The sequence below is a fragment of the Meleagris gallopavo genome, chromosome 4, assembly GCF_000146605.3.
Source record: "Meleagris gallopavo isolate NT-WF06-2002-E0010 breed Aviagen turkey brand Nicholas breeding stock chromosome 4, Turkey_5.1, whole genome shotgun sequence".
In the NCBI taxonomy this organism is placed as follows: Eukaryota; Metazoa; Chordata; class Aves; order Galliformes; family Phasianidae; genus Meleagris; species Meleagris gallopavo.
Window position 1 is genome coordinate 36,517,683 of NC_015014.2, and position 14,371 is coordinate 36,532,053.

At 41.1% G+C, this 14,371-nt stretch overlaps 1 protein-coding gene across 7 annotated transcripts in view; it reads right to left on the reverse strand.

Moving 5' to 3' along the window:
* Positions 1–1,922: 1,922 nt before the first annotated feature.
* Positions 1,923–14,371, reverse strand: part of ALPK1 (alpha kinase 1) — a 38,077-nt gene continuing 25,628 nt past the window's right edge. For 6 of the 7 annotated variants that reach the window (XM_031553108.1, XM_031553104.1, XM_031553103.1 and 3 more), the window contains 10 exons: positions 13,313–13,372; positions 11,821–11,907; positions 10,976–11,052; positions 9,883–9,978; positions 9,254–9,358; positions 6,736–8,824; positions 5,845–5,998; positions 4,250–4,412; positions 3,212–3,398; positions 1,923–2,604 (listed from right to left, as the gene is read on the reverse strand). In XM_031553108.1, the coding sequence (XP_031408968.1) occupies positions 2,408–2,604; positions 3,212–3,398; positions 4,250–4,412; positions 5,845–5,998; positions 6,736–8,824; positions 9,254–9,358; positions 9,883–9,978; positions 10,976–11,052; positions 11,821–11,907; positions 13,313–13,372 (3,215 nt within the window). In that variant the 3' untranslated portion in view covers positions 1,923–2,407. The remainder of the gene's footprint in view (positions 2,605–3,211; positions 3,399–4,249; positions 4,413–5,844; positions 5,999–6,735; positions 8,825–9,253; positions 9,359–9,882; positions 9,979–10,975; positions 11,053–11,820; positions 11,908–13,312; positions 13,373–14,371) is intronic. The other variant, XM_031553107.1, reaches the window with a different exon arrangement.

Genomic DNA, 14,371 nt, shown 5'->3' on the forward strand with positions numbered 1-14,371 from the left:
CGAGACACTGGGGCTGAGTGTACCGTCACATGCCGATTTTACTTTTCTATGAGCAAGTGACTCCCGGGCTCAATGATGGATTGTTTTGCTCCCTTTTAACAACAGTCAAGATGGTGAATGCCCCGGGGTGATAGACAGTGTGCAATGGGAACGGCAGCAAATCTGATGGCCCAGTTCAAGTTCACCTGACAAAGCTGGAGCAGTCTGCGAGCAGCATTCGAGAAAGGATTATTCACACTAGCATTATATTTTTGAATGCATTTTTCTTCCCGTGCAGCTGCCCAGCTCCCCAACACTGAAGGTTTATGCACCATAATAAAGAGATTTAATTTTTTTTTCTCTTGCTTCTCCCTCTTTACACCTAGCTCTAATTGTTCAGTGCGGTGATAGGGCATCTTTCCAAACAACTCGGCGCAAACATCCCCTCAAAAACAATGGAATTGCTATAAAGCAACAACAAAGCCTAAAAATCTCTGCCGGTTGCAGAAACAAAAGCTGATGGATTTGTTAAAGCTAATGCTGTGGTGCTGGGACCCATCTTTCTGTGGGAGTTTAATGCTGCGTTCCCTTTCTCTCCACACAAATCCCCCAAAAGGAGCGATCCCAGGGCAGAGACCCTCGAGGCTCAGTGAGAAGGGGAGCACATCAGTGAGGGCAGCACATCAGTGAGGGCAGCTTTCAGCACCGCATATGGCAGGAAGGCTGCGCACCAATTGTCTGAGGGGGACCCCTGTAGCACATGGGTGACTGTGCACACACACTGGGTGTGTTGGCATGGTCTTGGAAGAGTAAACCCAATGTCTCATCATGTTTGATTTTGCCTAGTGGCAGGTTGCTGAGCAGCTGCAGGTGCTATCTCCAGTACTGTTATTCCAAGGGGGATACACACACATGTTTTCTTGGGCTTTGACAGAGCAGTTTTTGGCCTCCTGGTTTGGATAATGACTTTTATTTTCTTTATCCCTCAACCAAAAGCTCCAGCCTGCTTAATTTGGGGCAGCACATGGTGTCATGAGCTTCTGCTCCCTCTGCTCTGGGTGTTTTCTCAGCTAAGAAAGGCCCATAAATTCAGGAGGCACCATGACATCATGTGCATGCATTATCTGATGGTGCCACCGAGTTGGGCTCAGCTTACCAGCCTGCGTGGGAAAAAGAAGTGGGATTTCAGCTGCACTGCCAGCATTCACAGGGCTGGAAGGGGTCTGCTTCCCAGCATGTGCTTCTGAGATGTACCATGTGCCTCTAACCCAGCACATACTCTAGGAGCACATGGCCAGCATGCATGCCGCAGGCTGGCCAGTGCTGGCCTTAAATATCTGAAGCTCTGTGGGTACAATGCTATGTAACAGCCATGAAAAATAACAGAAATTCAGCGGCAGTGTTTAAGTTGAAGGCCGTAGTCTGAGTTGCAGCTGTTTGTATGAGAGGGAATAAAGCATGACCCCTGCATGGGCAGAATCATCAAGAAAAATCCTCTTTGTGCAGGTGAAGGTTTAGCCTTTGGCTGCATGAGTGGAGCGAGGTGAGAGGAGCAGATCTTGGTGGGGGCTGTTATCTGCGGGAATTCATTATAAAATCATAAAACTTATGGTGCTCACAGACAAAAAGAGGTACTGTCCTCAGGTGTGAGCTGTTCCACCCTTGGAAAACTCTGCTAAGAGTTTGCTAGATGTAGCAGGCCTAAATTATTCATGTATGGAGTTTCCTGGTTGGAGAACAATGTTATGTTTTTTGTTTTTTGTTTTTTTTCTTGAAGAACAGCAGTTTTCTCAGCTGTCACAGGTAAAATGGTATTTCCATCTATTTAAATACTGCATGGTCACACCCATGAACACACTTGTAGCAGAAATGCTAAGTGAGGCCTTGATTGAGCCATTGCTACACTTTTCATTGTGTTTCATTATAGCGTTCCAACACTCCTCTGAAATAAATTGTCTTTATTTTTCAATCAGCCCCAGACATGGCCATTTGTTCCTTGAAGCATTTATACAACTTTCCGTGAATTTTACGGATGGCTGAAACACAAGTCTCTGCTTCACTCCATTTTGTACTCTTTCCAAAAAGCAGATGGTGCCTATTGCCCTAACTGGGTCTGTAGATGCATTAGAGGTTTGTACAGTCTTGTAGTACATCTCTGCTGAATTTTGGAGGCTGCTTTCTTCTTTATCTTATGTTCTTCTGTTAAGTCTTACAGATGGTTGTAAGAACGCGTTTCAGATGGTACTCAAGATGGTAACACGGTACAACCTGGCATTACACTACATTTCCCAAACTGTTGCAGGTGCTTACATGGATGCCATCTCAGAGGCCCTGTTCTCACCAAGACGACATGTTCCTAATTGTGTGATAAATACCACCATACCATTCAGCTTATGGGCCATACTCTCTTTGGCTGTCTTCTGTGAGTCTACATTGGTGTCTCTAATGAGGGTCTTGTTAAAGAAAGGCAATGGCAGATTTCATTGCATTCCACATGTTGATTGTTGAAGAAATAATAAATTCCTCTCTTCCCAAAGTTAGAGCGTGAAACATCTTTGCTATTGAGAGAATGAATCTGCGGGTCTGTGAGGTAGATGAGACCTTTTCCATTACCTGTTACCCAGCCTGCAAAAGAGGGATACATTTTGTTACTGAACAGTACAGCCTTTGCACCATCACACTCAGTACTAGCTGCTTGGCACAGCAAATCTACTGATAATGGCATTTCAGTGATTCCCAGTTTACACCAACATCAGTAAAAGCAGAATAAAACCCTAGGAGGTACATAATGGATATTTAAATTGTATATGAGCATCCTAGACATATCTGTGTGCTAAAGGTTGAATTTCAAAGGTCATATCCTGGGCTTTTAAGCAAAGAGCTCAGCTCTTCATTAGCTGAATAGATAATTTTTTAGGCTTGCCGATTATGAGAAGGAGGAAGCACAAGAAGATCCAGTCTCTTTTAGTGATTCTCCTTTAGATGCTTTCCTCAGGACACGTCCTTGCAGATTGGCTTCACCTTAATTGGGTGCATGAAGCTGAGGCATACTAGGGCACTGTAGCTTTCCTGCTCCTACTGTGACACAGCAGACAAGACCACTGCTCAAGTTAAAAAAAACACCTACACATACCTCTCTCACTTTAGGTCATTTAGAGAGGGTATGTTACTGTAAACCATATTCTGCAACATGGGGGGGTATGCAATAAATGAAGCTCACTGCAATACAAACCTTGCAGGTCAACAACAACTTCCGTTCCATTGGAGAATTCATAGCAGAAATGGCCGTAGGCCAGACCATACTCTGTGGCTTTGTACTCATTCTTTACTACCTTTGTGTTATTGGACAGCTTCACAAACTCCCCAAGGATGTAGGGCTCCACACTCACACATCCTTTTATTGTTCTGTCTTCCAGAATCTGAAAAGAGAGTTTCAATGACAGTCACCCAAGCAAAGGTGTAAAAACAAGGATGCTAACGACCCTCCAACTTAATTTCTGTTTTGTTTGTTTTTCCTGCTAGAATAAGATGGAAAGAGTCCCCATATTAATCTACTGCTAATTCAAAACACAGGCTGTTCAGAACTTGTATTTATCAAGAACAGTGATGTCACCAGATCCAACACAAAGCCAACCTGGCAGGCCAAACCAAGCAACAAATTCTACAAATATCTAGTTTGCCCAGCAAATGGGAAACTTCTTTCAAAAGACTGTGTCTAAAGCTGAAAAGATTTGGATAACCCTGCTCCTCTTGGTTCTTCTTCAACATGCAAATAACCAGTGATGGGTTTTGTTGTGTTTTTGTTTTTTTCTTGCCCCCAGTAATTACTCTGTGCAGAGACTAGCATAAGTACTGATTCCAGGTTGTCATTAAGCCTTACTAGCAAGTAGCATAAAGCTAGAAATAATGAAACTGTGAATTCAGCTCTGTACCCTGCAGATGCTGGTATACTGTTAGAATGATCTAAAAGACTGCATGACTCCAGAGCTTCATACAGAAGTGAATTTCTGGTTTCCATCAGGACATAGCTATTTTTTTTTTTAAACCAGCATTTTTTTGAACTCGCATCTCTGTGCATAAGTATCTCCTGTCCTGAAAAGATCAGGTGCATCTACCAGGTAATATCACGTGAATTAGAGTATGTCATCTACAGGTAGCCTAACTATTTAAACAAAACAAAACATAATCCACAACAAAACCAACCAACCAAACAATGATTATGACTCTTTTCCCGTCAATTCCCTGGCATTGTTTTGAAGATAGTTCTTACCAGAAGTACTGCAGATGGAATATAAAAGATTTGGGTAGGGACCTTTTGCTCGTACAGCCTTTTGTTGAATTCTGTCACGTAGTATTGGGCAGTCATTTGTCGTTCCACATCACTGAAATGATGAAGAAGCCCCTTTTCTTCTTTATATTCTTTCCCAACATACCTAAACAAGCAGAAAAATCTTTGCTGTAGTCAGTTTTGCAGCACACTGCACTCAGGAAGCCTTACTTGTGGTACACAAAGCAGAGTGTGGCAGCCAGCTGTTTGTTGGTGATACATCTAAAATTACAGTGATTAAAGGTGTGGGCTTTTTTCCAGTTCCTATAGTAAAATACTGTAAGGATTAACCAGATCCTAAGAGAAGGGTTTCATTAAGGAAAGATTTAAAGTCAAACTTTAAAATACTGTTCTTAACACATAAGAATTCTTAAGCTACTTCTAATAACAATCTACAATCTGTGATTTGCAGCAAGTAGAGCTCTCCTCATGTTGAGGCCTAATTGAGGCAAATAGGTGATTTTAACTCAGCTTTCAGAACAAATGCATCCATTGCATGCACCCACTGCTAAACTTAAACAACTGAAGAACTTCTCTGCCTGTAGCTATTGTTGCTTCTTCACTCTGTGCTAAGAAAGATCTTGTTGTAAAGCAGTTCTAGGTTAGGAGCTGTGTACTCAGTGGTACAGCTGTCTGTTAGCTAGGGTAACTTCTTACTGACTCAGGCCCTGCACCATATTAAGCTTTCCTTCTTTCAGATGGGAGCAGGTATGAGGCTGTATTTCTTGGCCTATGAATGGAACAAATGCTGGTGTAGGTGTAGGTGAGCAAACTGTCTGATCTGCGTCTGAGGTACTAATACGACTCTGTGCTTGCACCCTCTTCAGCAACATAAAATGATGTATTGCCTTCCCATGAATAGGATTAGGAGAGCTTGTTTTATGCTTGTACCTGGAATCTATGTTAGCTTAATTACTTACAGTTGTTTTGGGTAAAATTACCTTACAGAACAAGTTTATCTCAAATTAAGTATGTTTTATTAGGGTGCTAGGGAATAGCAGAAATAGGAATTCCCTAATGCAAATCTAGAAGCCAAATAAAGTGACACTTAAGCTCATTTAAGCTCACCAGAGTTTGTTTCAGCATGGATGAATGTAGTCAGTTCTAAGAGTTGTCATGAGCAAATGAACAATAACATGACTGTTAGAAGACAACAGTAAAGTAGCCCTTTCTTCCCAAAAATTCAGAATTAGAGAGTTAGATGGAATGAGAAGAATTAGCATAGTGACAATTGCAAAGTGCTCAACAGATTTAAAAAAGCAATGAAGCATTCTTGCTAAAGTGAATCAAAGGCTAACTCAGTGTAAACTAAATTGAAAGAGAATAAAGAAAAAAATCTTCCCTTGTGACTGTAATTTCTGCACTTGTCCAAGTGAAAACTCTATCTTCTGAAAATACCTTATAAAAATTACAGCATGACAAAGCAGTGTACTAGCTGAATCACAGGTATAAGATGAGTCTTACCAGAGAGTATTCATTCATGATTACACAGAAGTAGCACTGAAAATTTTTCTTTCAGAAACTGGTTTGATCAGTACCTTCCCAAGCTTTCTTCTTGGTGCAGGAAGTGTATCCAAAATGCATTTCTCTGTTTGCCTTCTTTTGCCACGTTCAGGTAGTCCCCAATGAATACAGATGTTTCCTGGCCCGTCCAGAGGCCTGATTTCTTTGAGTATTTCAAAAGAAGAGCAGCTGCAAAAAGAAAACACTGCAGGTAGACTGAACAATTTAAGACTTCTGTAAGCCTGTGCTGAGGGATGACATACCATCACAGAGGAGACAAGATATCCAGGCAAAGTTCCAGGCAAACAAATATATGCTAAGAAGTATCTAGGTCTACATCAAGGACAAAAGTTGCTAAACAGATTTGAAACATGATAGGATGAGCCCCCAGCAGGTTTTACTTAATGAGCTTAATGAGGCATCCTACAGAGATGCTGCTCCTAACTTCTCTATTTCCTAGTATATTCAATAAGGGTCTACAAATTAAGATACAGCAAATAAACTGTTATTTATGATTAACTTAATAATCATTGTCTCAATGCATAGTTTGCAGGATGAAATGTGGAATCTAAATGGGCTTAAGGAGAGGGAGAGAAATGACTTGATGAACTGGCACAAGGCACCAAGTGACCTGAGATACCTATAGCATGAAGGGATGAAGCAGGAGGGATTGATGTGGTCATGGAGGTGGAGCCCATCTCTATTAAGCTGTCAGTGATGTGCCAGCGAATAAGAAGGAATAGGAGAAAGTGGTTCAAGGGTGTGTTCTTCTGTTACTAAAACTGCTGCACAAAACCTCTTAGAACAACAACTTATAAAAGCCTAGAAAGTGGTGACTAAATTATGAGGTTAAAAAGCCTGAGTAAAAGCTGTTTTGTGTGGAAGTAGCATTGCTTGAAAACGGCTGTTCCTGTGAGGAAACTTACAGTATGCTTTATGAAGCTGTTTAGACTTAAACATTCCAGTAGGCATCAGTCTCTGGACAAGCCAGTTGTGTTCTACTCCTGCCAGAAGCTGCACATAGTCGTCATCCCTCAGAATCCGAGCATCAAGGATTTCTTCCTTGGTTCTCCTGGGTGGGAAGACAAGACCACTTCCCCTCAGGCTTAAAAATGGATTTTCAGGGGAACCGCTAGGCATCTGAGCTGACCTGTGCCATGGATGCAGTGATGAACTGAACAGTCTTTTGTTGCTCTGAGGCTTTTCCTCTTCCTCTTCTTCTTCAGTACTAGCACAATCAAAGTGTTTTGTTACAGATGCGTTTCCTCGCAAAGGCAAACCTATTGGTGCACCTGGAGCCACCAGAAGCTCTGGAGCAGTCACTCTGGGAGAACTGCTTACTAACTCTCCAGTACTGATGAAATCAAATTCAGTGTCATCTACAGTCTCTGCCTGGGGGTCAACCTCAAGCACTTTGAGAGATCTGTGTCCGACCATGGCTGCAGGTTTCATCAGCCACTCACTCACGAAGGAGCTGCTGGCTGGTTTTGGCTCGCTGCCTGTAGATCCTGCAGCAGCAGCGCTACTCGTGGGACGATTGACGTCGGGCGAGGGGTGCTCCGTGCTGTCAAGGGTTCCTCCCCCCTGGTCCCGCCCCACACAACTGTTTTGGGGCGGGGGCGCGGCCATCCCGGAGGGGAGGTGGCCCACCCTGGCGCTGTCCGTGGTGCTGCAACCTGCGCCCATCGGCCGGGCGGCCATCACCCAGGGCTCCAACTCCGCCCAGGAGGAGGAAGAACACTCCTCCTTCTCCATCCTGGCAAGATAAGAAGGAGCGATGAGGGAAGGAACCGAGTTGTTCTCTAAGTCTGTGTTATTCGTCTCCGCTTTCCCTTCCGAAAAGTTCTCTCCTTCCCTCAGCTTTACTCCCTCAGGAGAAGCCTTCCCCCCAAGCCTTCGAGTTAGGGGTGTGTCTACCCCCAAGAAAGGCTGAGGTGACCTCAAACAACTATATGGAAGCTCTCTAGGAGAAGTATACTGAGCTTTGGGCAACAATGAGTGCATGTAAGCAGCTTGACCATTTTCATCTGTTTCTGTTGTGCAGCATTGCACCTCCACTGAGCACTTTTCTTGTTGCTGTCCTCCACTGGGTGACTCCTTGTTGCTATTACAGTTTAGTTCCTCCCAGCTGGAAGAGTAACTTGATAGTGACAGCTTGCACCAAGCATTCTCTGAAGAAGGGGTTTGACTTCTGTTTTGCCATCTGTTGAAAACACTGTTTTCATCAATTATTACTCCTTTTAATGATTCAGTCCCTTTTTCAATGGAAATATTTCTCACATCAGAACTGCTCTGTTTGTTTCTTGCTTGGCCACTGAGCTTCTCTGAGCTACTTTCCACTTTTGGTGTACTAAACATTTTTCCACCACCCTTCCTCTGGTATACTGTGTCATCAGTGGTACACATTGTGTCTGTATTTTTGGTTTCTGTTTTTAAAGTTGTGATACAGGCTCCCACATGCGTTTCTCCCAGTGTGTTTTCCTTAATTCTGCAAGGATTTTTAAACACTTCACACACTGAGAGATGGTGCTGAGAATTCAGGGCAAGGATTTTCTCAAAGTTTGCTTCCCCATGCAGGACAGGTTTTTTCACTGCCCCTTTATAGCTGTCTGGCACATAAGACCTGGCATCAGAATTAGGGAAGGTTTCCACTTGTAGGAGCTTCTTAACAGATGTGATCAGAGACATGATCTCTTCTGCAAGCACTCCTTTCTCTTCCTCTTCTGTAAATGAAGTGCTGTAGGTATGCAGTTTTGCTATGGCTTCTCTACAAAGTTGATCAACCTCTCGGAGTTTCTCACTCTCCCCATAGAGCCATCTATGCACAGTTGTGAGGCAGAAAGCAGCTTTAATAAAACTGTGGAGCTCCTGCTTGCTGGTGACATGACTGTTATCATTCTTGGTGAGGAGGCCGATCTCAAAGGATTCTTTGGCTTCAGACAAGTAGAACTTCCTGCTTTCTGGGGGACAGTCCTTGGAGTGACTATAGGACAGCAAACACACTCCACGGATGTTCTGGGAGGGAAGAAAAGAGGAGTTTAAAAGAGGAATTAAAAACTTGTATCTCTGTCACAAATAAATGAGAGGAAAAAATACCTTTCTTTCCTTCTTACAACTGAAAGCGAATAGTGGCTCTAACTGCTTGCTGCTGTGTTTCCATGAGGAAACAATCTTGCTTTTTCACCTTTGAAATATATTTGGAGTTAAAGGAGAAGCAGCACTCCCAGTTGATCTTGAAAGACCATCCTTGCTCTATGGATAGATACTGCTTTCTTCCCATCTGCTTAGCTTCAGATTAGAGTCCAGTGTAACATATAGCATCTGCAAAGCAGATAGGAGCATACTCTATGGTATGAAGCTTGGAAGCTATATTAAAGCCAAATTTAATAGCCTAGACTCTTCTCTTGCACACATAACTCTTCCAGAGTGTGGACTAATACTCACCACAGCTGTGAGCACAAACAGCGGGGTATACTGGCTATATACTGCTGCTAATTTGCAGGCTTCAGCAGCTGATAGCAAGCGATGGCTGGACTCCCGGAGAAGGGTCTGGTGAAACAAACAAACAAACAAAAAAAAAGGTAAGAGAAGCTCCATCTTAACAGCTGTCTTTTCAAAGAGAAGGATTTATCTGAGTGGCAACCCTATCTGACTGGAGGAAGGCAGCTTTACCCATCAGAATCCATTGGAATTTGTAGATTTCTGATGCATTTAAATCTTAGAGCAGGACACAAAATCTGACACAACAACCACTTATATTTCTGAAGAAGACTTTTTACTTAAGTTTACCATAGATGTATCAGGTTTGGCTCTGTAAATCGTCTGTCTATTATACATGTACATAAATATATACACACTCTATAGTTATTCTTGCGGTTTTCTTTTTCCTGGAGCTAGGCAATTTTCTATCTAGGTGCTAATAAATATTTCGAATGGGAACAATGGAATTTGCTTCAGCCTTCTCAGCAAAGATTAGAAACTGGAGGATGGACAAAATACGGGTGAATTTGAGACAATGACATACAATTTGTCTGAAGAATCTGCACTCACAAAAAACAAACCAGAAGTCTTACCAGGTTAATTGCTGCATTGGTTTTAAAACGGACATAATCCTTCTCATTCATGGAAGAAAATATATCTGCCAGAATACCCAAGGAAGTTGCAATTCCCTGGAAAAGAAATAGAAAGTAATGGTAGGGTTTTTCCCTTTGCTATGAATTGTTGATTGCAGTAAGTTAGGTTGTATGTACAACAGGAAGAACCACACAAAACAAAAAAAAGGTTCCAAAAGGAAGCACTGCTAAGTAAGTCAGAGTGGTCATCTCAAAGTAGTAGAGTTTTATCAATTTGAACTTGCAGAAAGTGCAGCCTGCTGTATACTTAAGAGTTTCCTTAAGTGGTAACTATCCTAATTGCTACTAGTTCTGAGTTTCAACAGAAACTTGAACAGCACTGCATTTTCCTTAGCTACTTTTCCTAGGTGCTGACAATTAAGGTATAGGAGAGGTGATGAGGTCTGTTTTTGTGGTATACCCTCTGCTGGAGTACAATTACAAAAATTTTTAAAGCATCACCCCAGGACTCACAAGACTTATGTTCACATTCCTGTTTAGCTACGGGCACTTGGTGTGACTACTGCTTCATTGGCAGTGGGAAGATTAGTGTGACCATGCCTCACAAAGTTGTTGAAGACAGATATGCTAGGTGTTTAGGTACCAAAGGGCCAGAGGATATCCATCACCCACAACTGCTAGCATAGGGCAGCTTGTGAACTCTCCAGCAAACAGCTGAGTTACTGACTAAATAAATTCAGTGGTAGTCCTAGAAAAAAAAAAAAACACAAAAATCTGGGGCTGCATTGTAGGATTAGTGAGTCCTTTTTAGAAGCAGCTGTGACATACTACGTGATGGTTCACTTCAGATGATCCTGCTTAATGAAAATGATCGTTTTCATTCCCCTGCAGGAAAAAAGGTGTCCACAAGCCTGTGCGTGCATGCATAAATGATGTGCAATACTTCAGCTAGAATATTTGCCCTGAGTGTTAATGGTGTCTGAGGTGCATAATTGAAAGACTATTTCTAAAAAACATGACTGAAGTAAAAAGATGCTAATCTGGAATCATTATTATGTTAGTAAGGTTATCCAGAGTGAAAAGGAGATCTTACCTTTTTATCTGGTTGAGGAAGTTTGAAATACCCCACAACTGAAGCCCAAATTAACTCTGCTGCCTCATACCACATCCCTGGAATAAAACAGAAAACAATTACTATACAGACTACTTCTTCCAGGTAGCTTTCAACAGGCTAGGTGTATTTTACACTTCCTAGAGACAGAAGCCCTCAAAACAGCATAAATCCATAGATCATAGAATCCCCAAGGTTGGAAAAGACCCCCAGTATCATCTAATCTAATCACCCACCTACCAACAATATTTCCTCATTGAAAGCATTTTTGTTTTGGTGACAGTGAACGTTTGTTAGTTTCCTTTAGCTTTTGGCTGTATATGGACACACATTGTATGTTCATGAAAGACTTCAGTTCAGCAGTCACTGAAGATAAAAGGTCACAGCAAGGGCGTAACATTAAAGCTGATGGCCTCAAGTACCAAGTCCTGGATAGAGAAGTCCATCATGCTGAATGCTAGTGATCTTCTTGAATTGACTGAGGAAAGCACTGTGACAGATCTCTGTTAAACTATAGCATGCCTTTGGGAACAGTGAATTTGGTAAAAACATCAGAAGAAAAATGGAACGATATTTCAGGATGTTCTGTGACTTCTGGCTACATTAATAATAAAAAGATAATTCCTAATATGTGCTTGCTTGGTACATGGTTCTAGGTCTCTATTTCTTCCAACTGATGTGTATATACCTCATCTTCTGTGACTGCATTACAGGCACTGGGCAGATGTTTCACATAAGCTAAAATTCTGACATACTACAAATGGATTATTTAGAATAGTGAAGAACTTGAACAGATACTTATAGAAAAAGAAAAAAACAAGCCTTACCCAGCTTTTGCAGAATCTGTCCTCTGATTTGTAAGCAGACTGACTGAACAAGGATCCTATCACTTTCCTTAGCATATTGCCAGGTACCTGGGAAAGAGTTGAAAAATTTCAATAGAGAATGAATAATGCTGCTGGCATTTTCAGCCTCTGAGGACAACCCAGCAAACTGCCAGGAACCTTTCCATTGAATCCATCTGGTTTGAGTCAGATCTTACAGCCAGAGAAATGACAAAGGGGTAGTGTAATAAGGAATATAAGCTGACAGCACGTGGTTTAAGTGCCAGCTGTACAGAGTATAAGAACAACATAAAAATGTGAAAGGTACCTCTCTTCTTTGAAGTAACAAAAAAAAATCACTGTATATAAACATACTGAGTTGTAATAAAAAGCAAAAAGATTTGCATGGCATATTTTTGTTGTCACTGACATAGGCAGCAGAACAAAATACTTTCAACACCTATTTTGATACCTGATTATAATACAAAATGAAACCACCACTTTAACAGTGATATGAGGTATTTTGTTTAAGGCTCTCTTTAATGAGGACCACTCTTGTATGAGAATCTCAGTTTGGCATTAGAAACAAAACAACAAAAACCAGAATAGGCTTGCTAATTTTTTTTTCATAGCTGTTGAGAAACCTGAATGTAGTGACTAAATACACTCTGAAGACTAAGAGTTAGCTAACAAGTCTAAAAATCTAAAATATGTTTTCTCAAAACCATTATTAAATTTTCATTTTGGATGCCCATCCAAATTTGTGAATTTTTACCATTATAAATAGTTTCAGATCTGCAGGGGCACATACAAGTCATATTACCAGTGGTATAGTCATTTGACAGGAAGGGAAAAAAAAGTAGTTTCTGAAAGTATCACCACATATTAAAGAATATTCCCACTTTTATAGTTTGTGTGTCTGCCCAGACGTGGAATGAGGTGCTGCGAGATGCAGGATTCACTCGCTTTTCCTTAATTCCAAAATACTGGTAAATAAATGCACTGCTATCTGCTACTGGTCTGGGTTACAGGTATAATTTCATTCACAGGATCAGTGTGAATAAGACCATAAGCATTACTCAGCCTGGTTTGTTTTCTTGGGGGTGTAGGTTTTCCTTGCTTTTTAGATCAGTAAATTTCTTGAAATTGGTCCATGTTTTACAGAGAAATTAGTAGGAAGGCTGACAATCCATAGTATTTTTCCTCCCAAGAGGAGACATACAAAGATGAACTGTGGAAGTTTCAAAACAAAGTCTCAGTTCACGGAATGAAACAATCAGGGGTTGGAAAGGACCTCTGGAGATCATTGTGTCCATTGAGTTCCATACTGTAGTAAAGTGATAACGAAGGGACAGCAAAGGAATGGTGGTGAGAAGAAACTGATGTCAGATTGCTGTATTTGAAATTTTTCTGACTGTTAAAATTGGTACAAAAAAAAAAAAAATAGTCCCACCAAAATAGTAATTATGAAATTGGAAAGTAAATATATATTTACCTGTTGCTCCATTGTCATTAATAAGGCTGCTGAGGATGTATTCAGCTTTTAAAAGTTTACCTAATTAAAAACAAATCAAAACATTAAGAAATATAAAAGCATACATTGTGATATGAACAAAAATATTCGCTGGTGAAAGCCCCAGCAAACTGTTCTCCTCAGTGCTGAAATTGTATTCACAATTAGCCTAAACTTCCCAGTTAGTTGTGTACTGCTAAGTGCTCCCTCATGCTCAGGAATCACTGTGACACAGGCTATTCTGTATACACCAAAAATTTTGCAAATAAACGCTGATGAAACAAATGTTTCTAGCTAGACATCTACTTCTAACAAACACTTTACGTTCTTTCAGGAGAGCTGTTAAGGCTGTACGTTGGTTTAAGAGTCAATCCAGCTGCTCACACAAGACCAGCATTGTTGGACCACGACTCCAGGTAAACTCAAGTCTACCTGCTTTTAAAAAGCACCCTACGATCACAAGTATATAGTCAAAATCTGAGCATAAAAGGATGCAGTATTCAAAAGAAGGTTAGTATTCTGCATACTGCATTTCAGCCACCTGTCGTATGGTTCAGAGGTTTTGTTGCATAGCAGAGTCATCCAAAGCAGCTTGATGGGCTACAAAAAATGTCTGAAAGTCTAATGTGATCAACATTGATGTTGCATCTTGCTTTTTGTCACAGTTATCCAAATTAATTCATTCACTGCTCCAGCCAGTGAAGAGATATGAATGCTGGCTGAACTAGCCCATAGATCAGGCTGTGTCAGCAACACAGAGAAATAGTTATGCAAGGAGCTAACTGTCCTGACTATTTTCTGTGAATAAAATATTCCTTAATTGTCTTTTTCAAAGCAGGTTAGTCTGGATCTATCTTGTATTCCTATTACTTCTGGGGGAACATCTTCACAGTAGAAAGATGATACATAAAATACCCTTCAGGTGTTGCCCATGTTATAGGAACAATAGACATTTAAAAAAAAATAAAAATCAATCAATCAATTTATCTTAGAGGGGGTAAGCTGCATTGTTTGCATAGTCAAGTGGTCCCACTGGGGAAG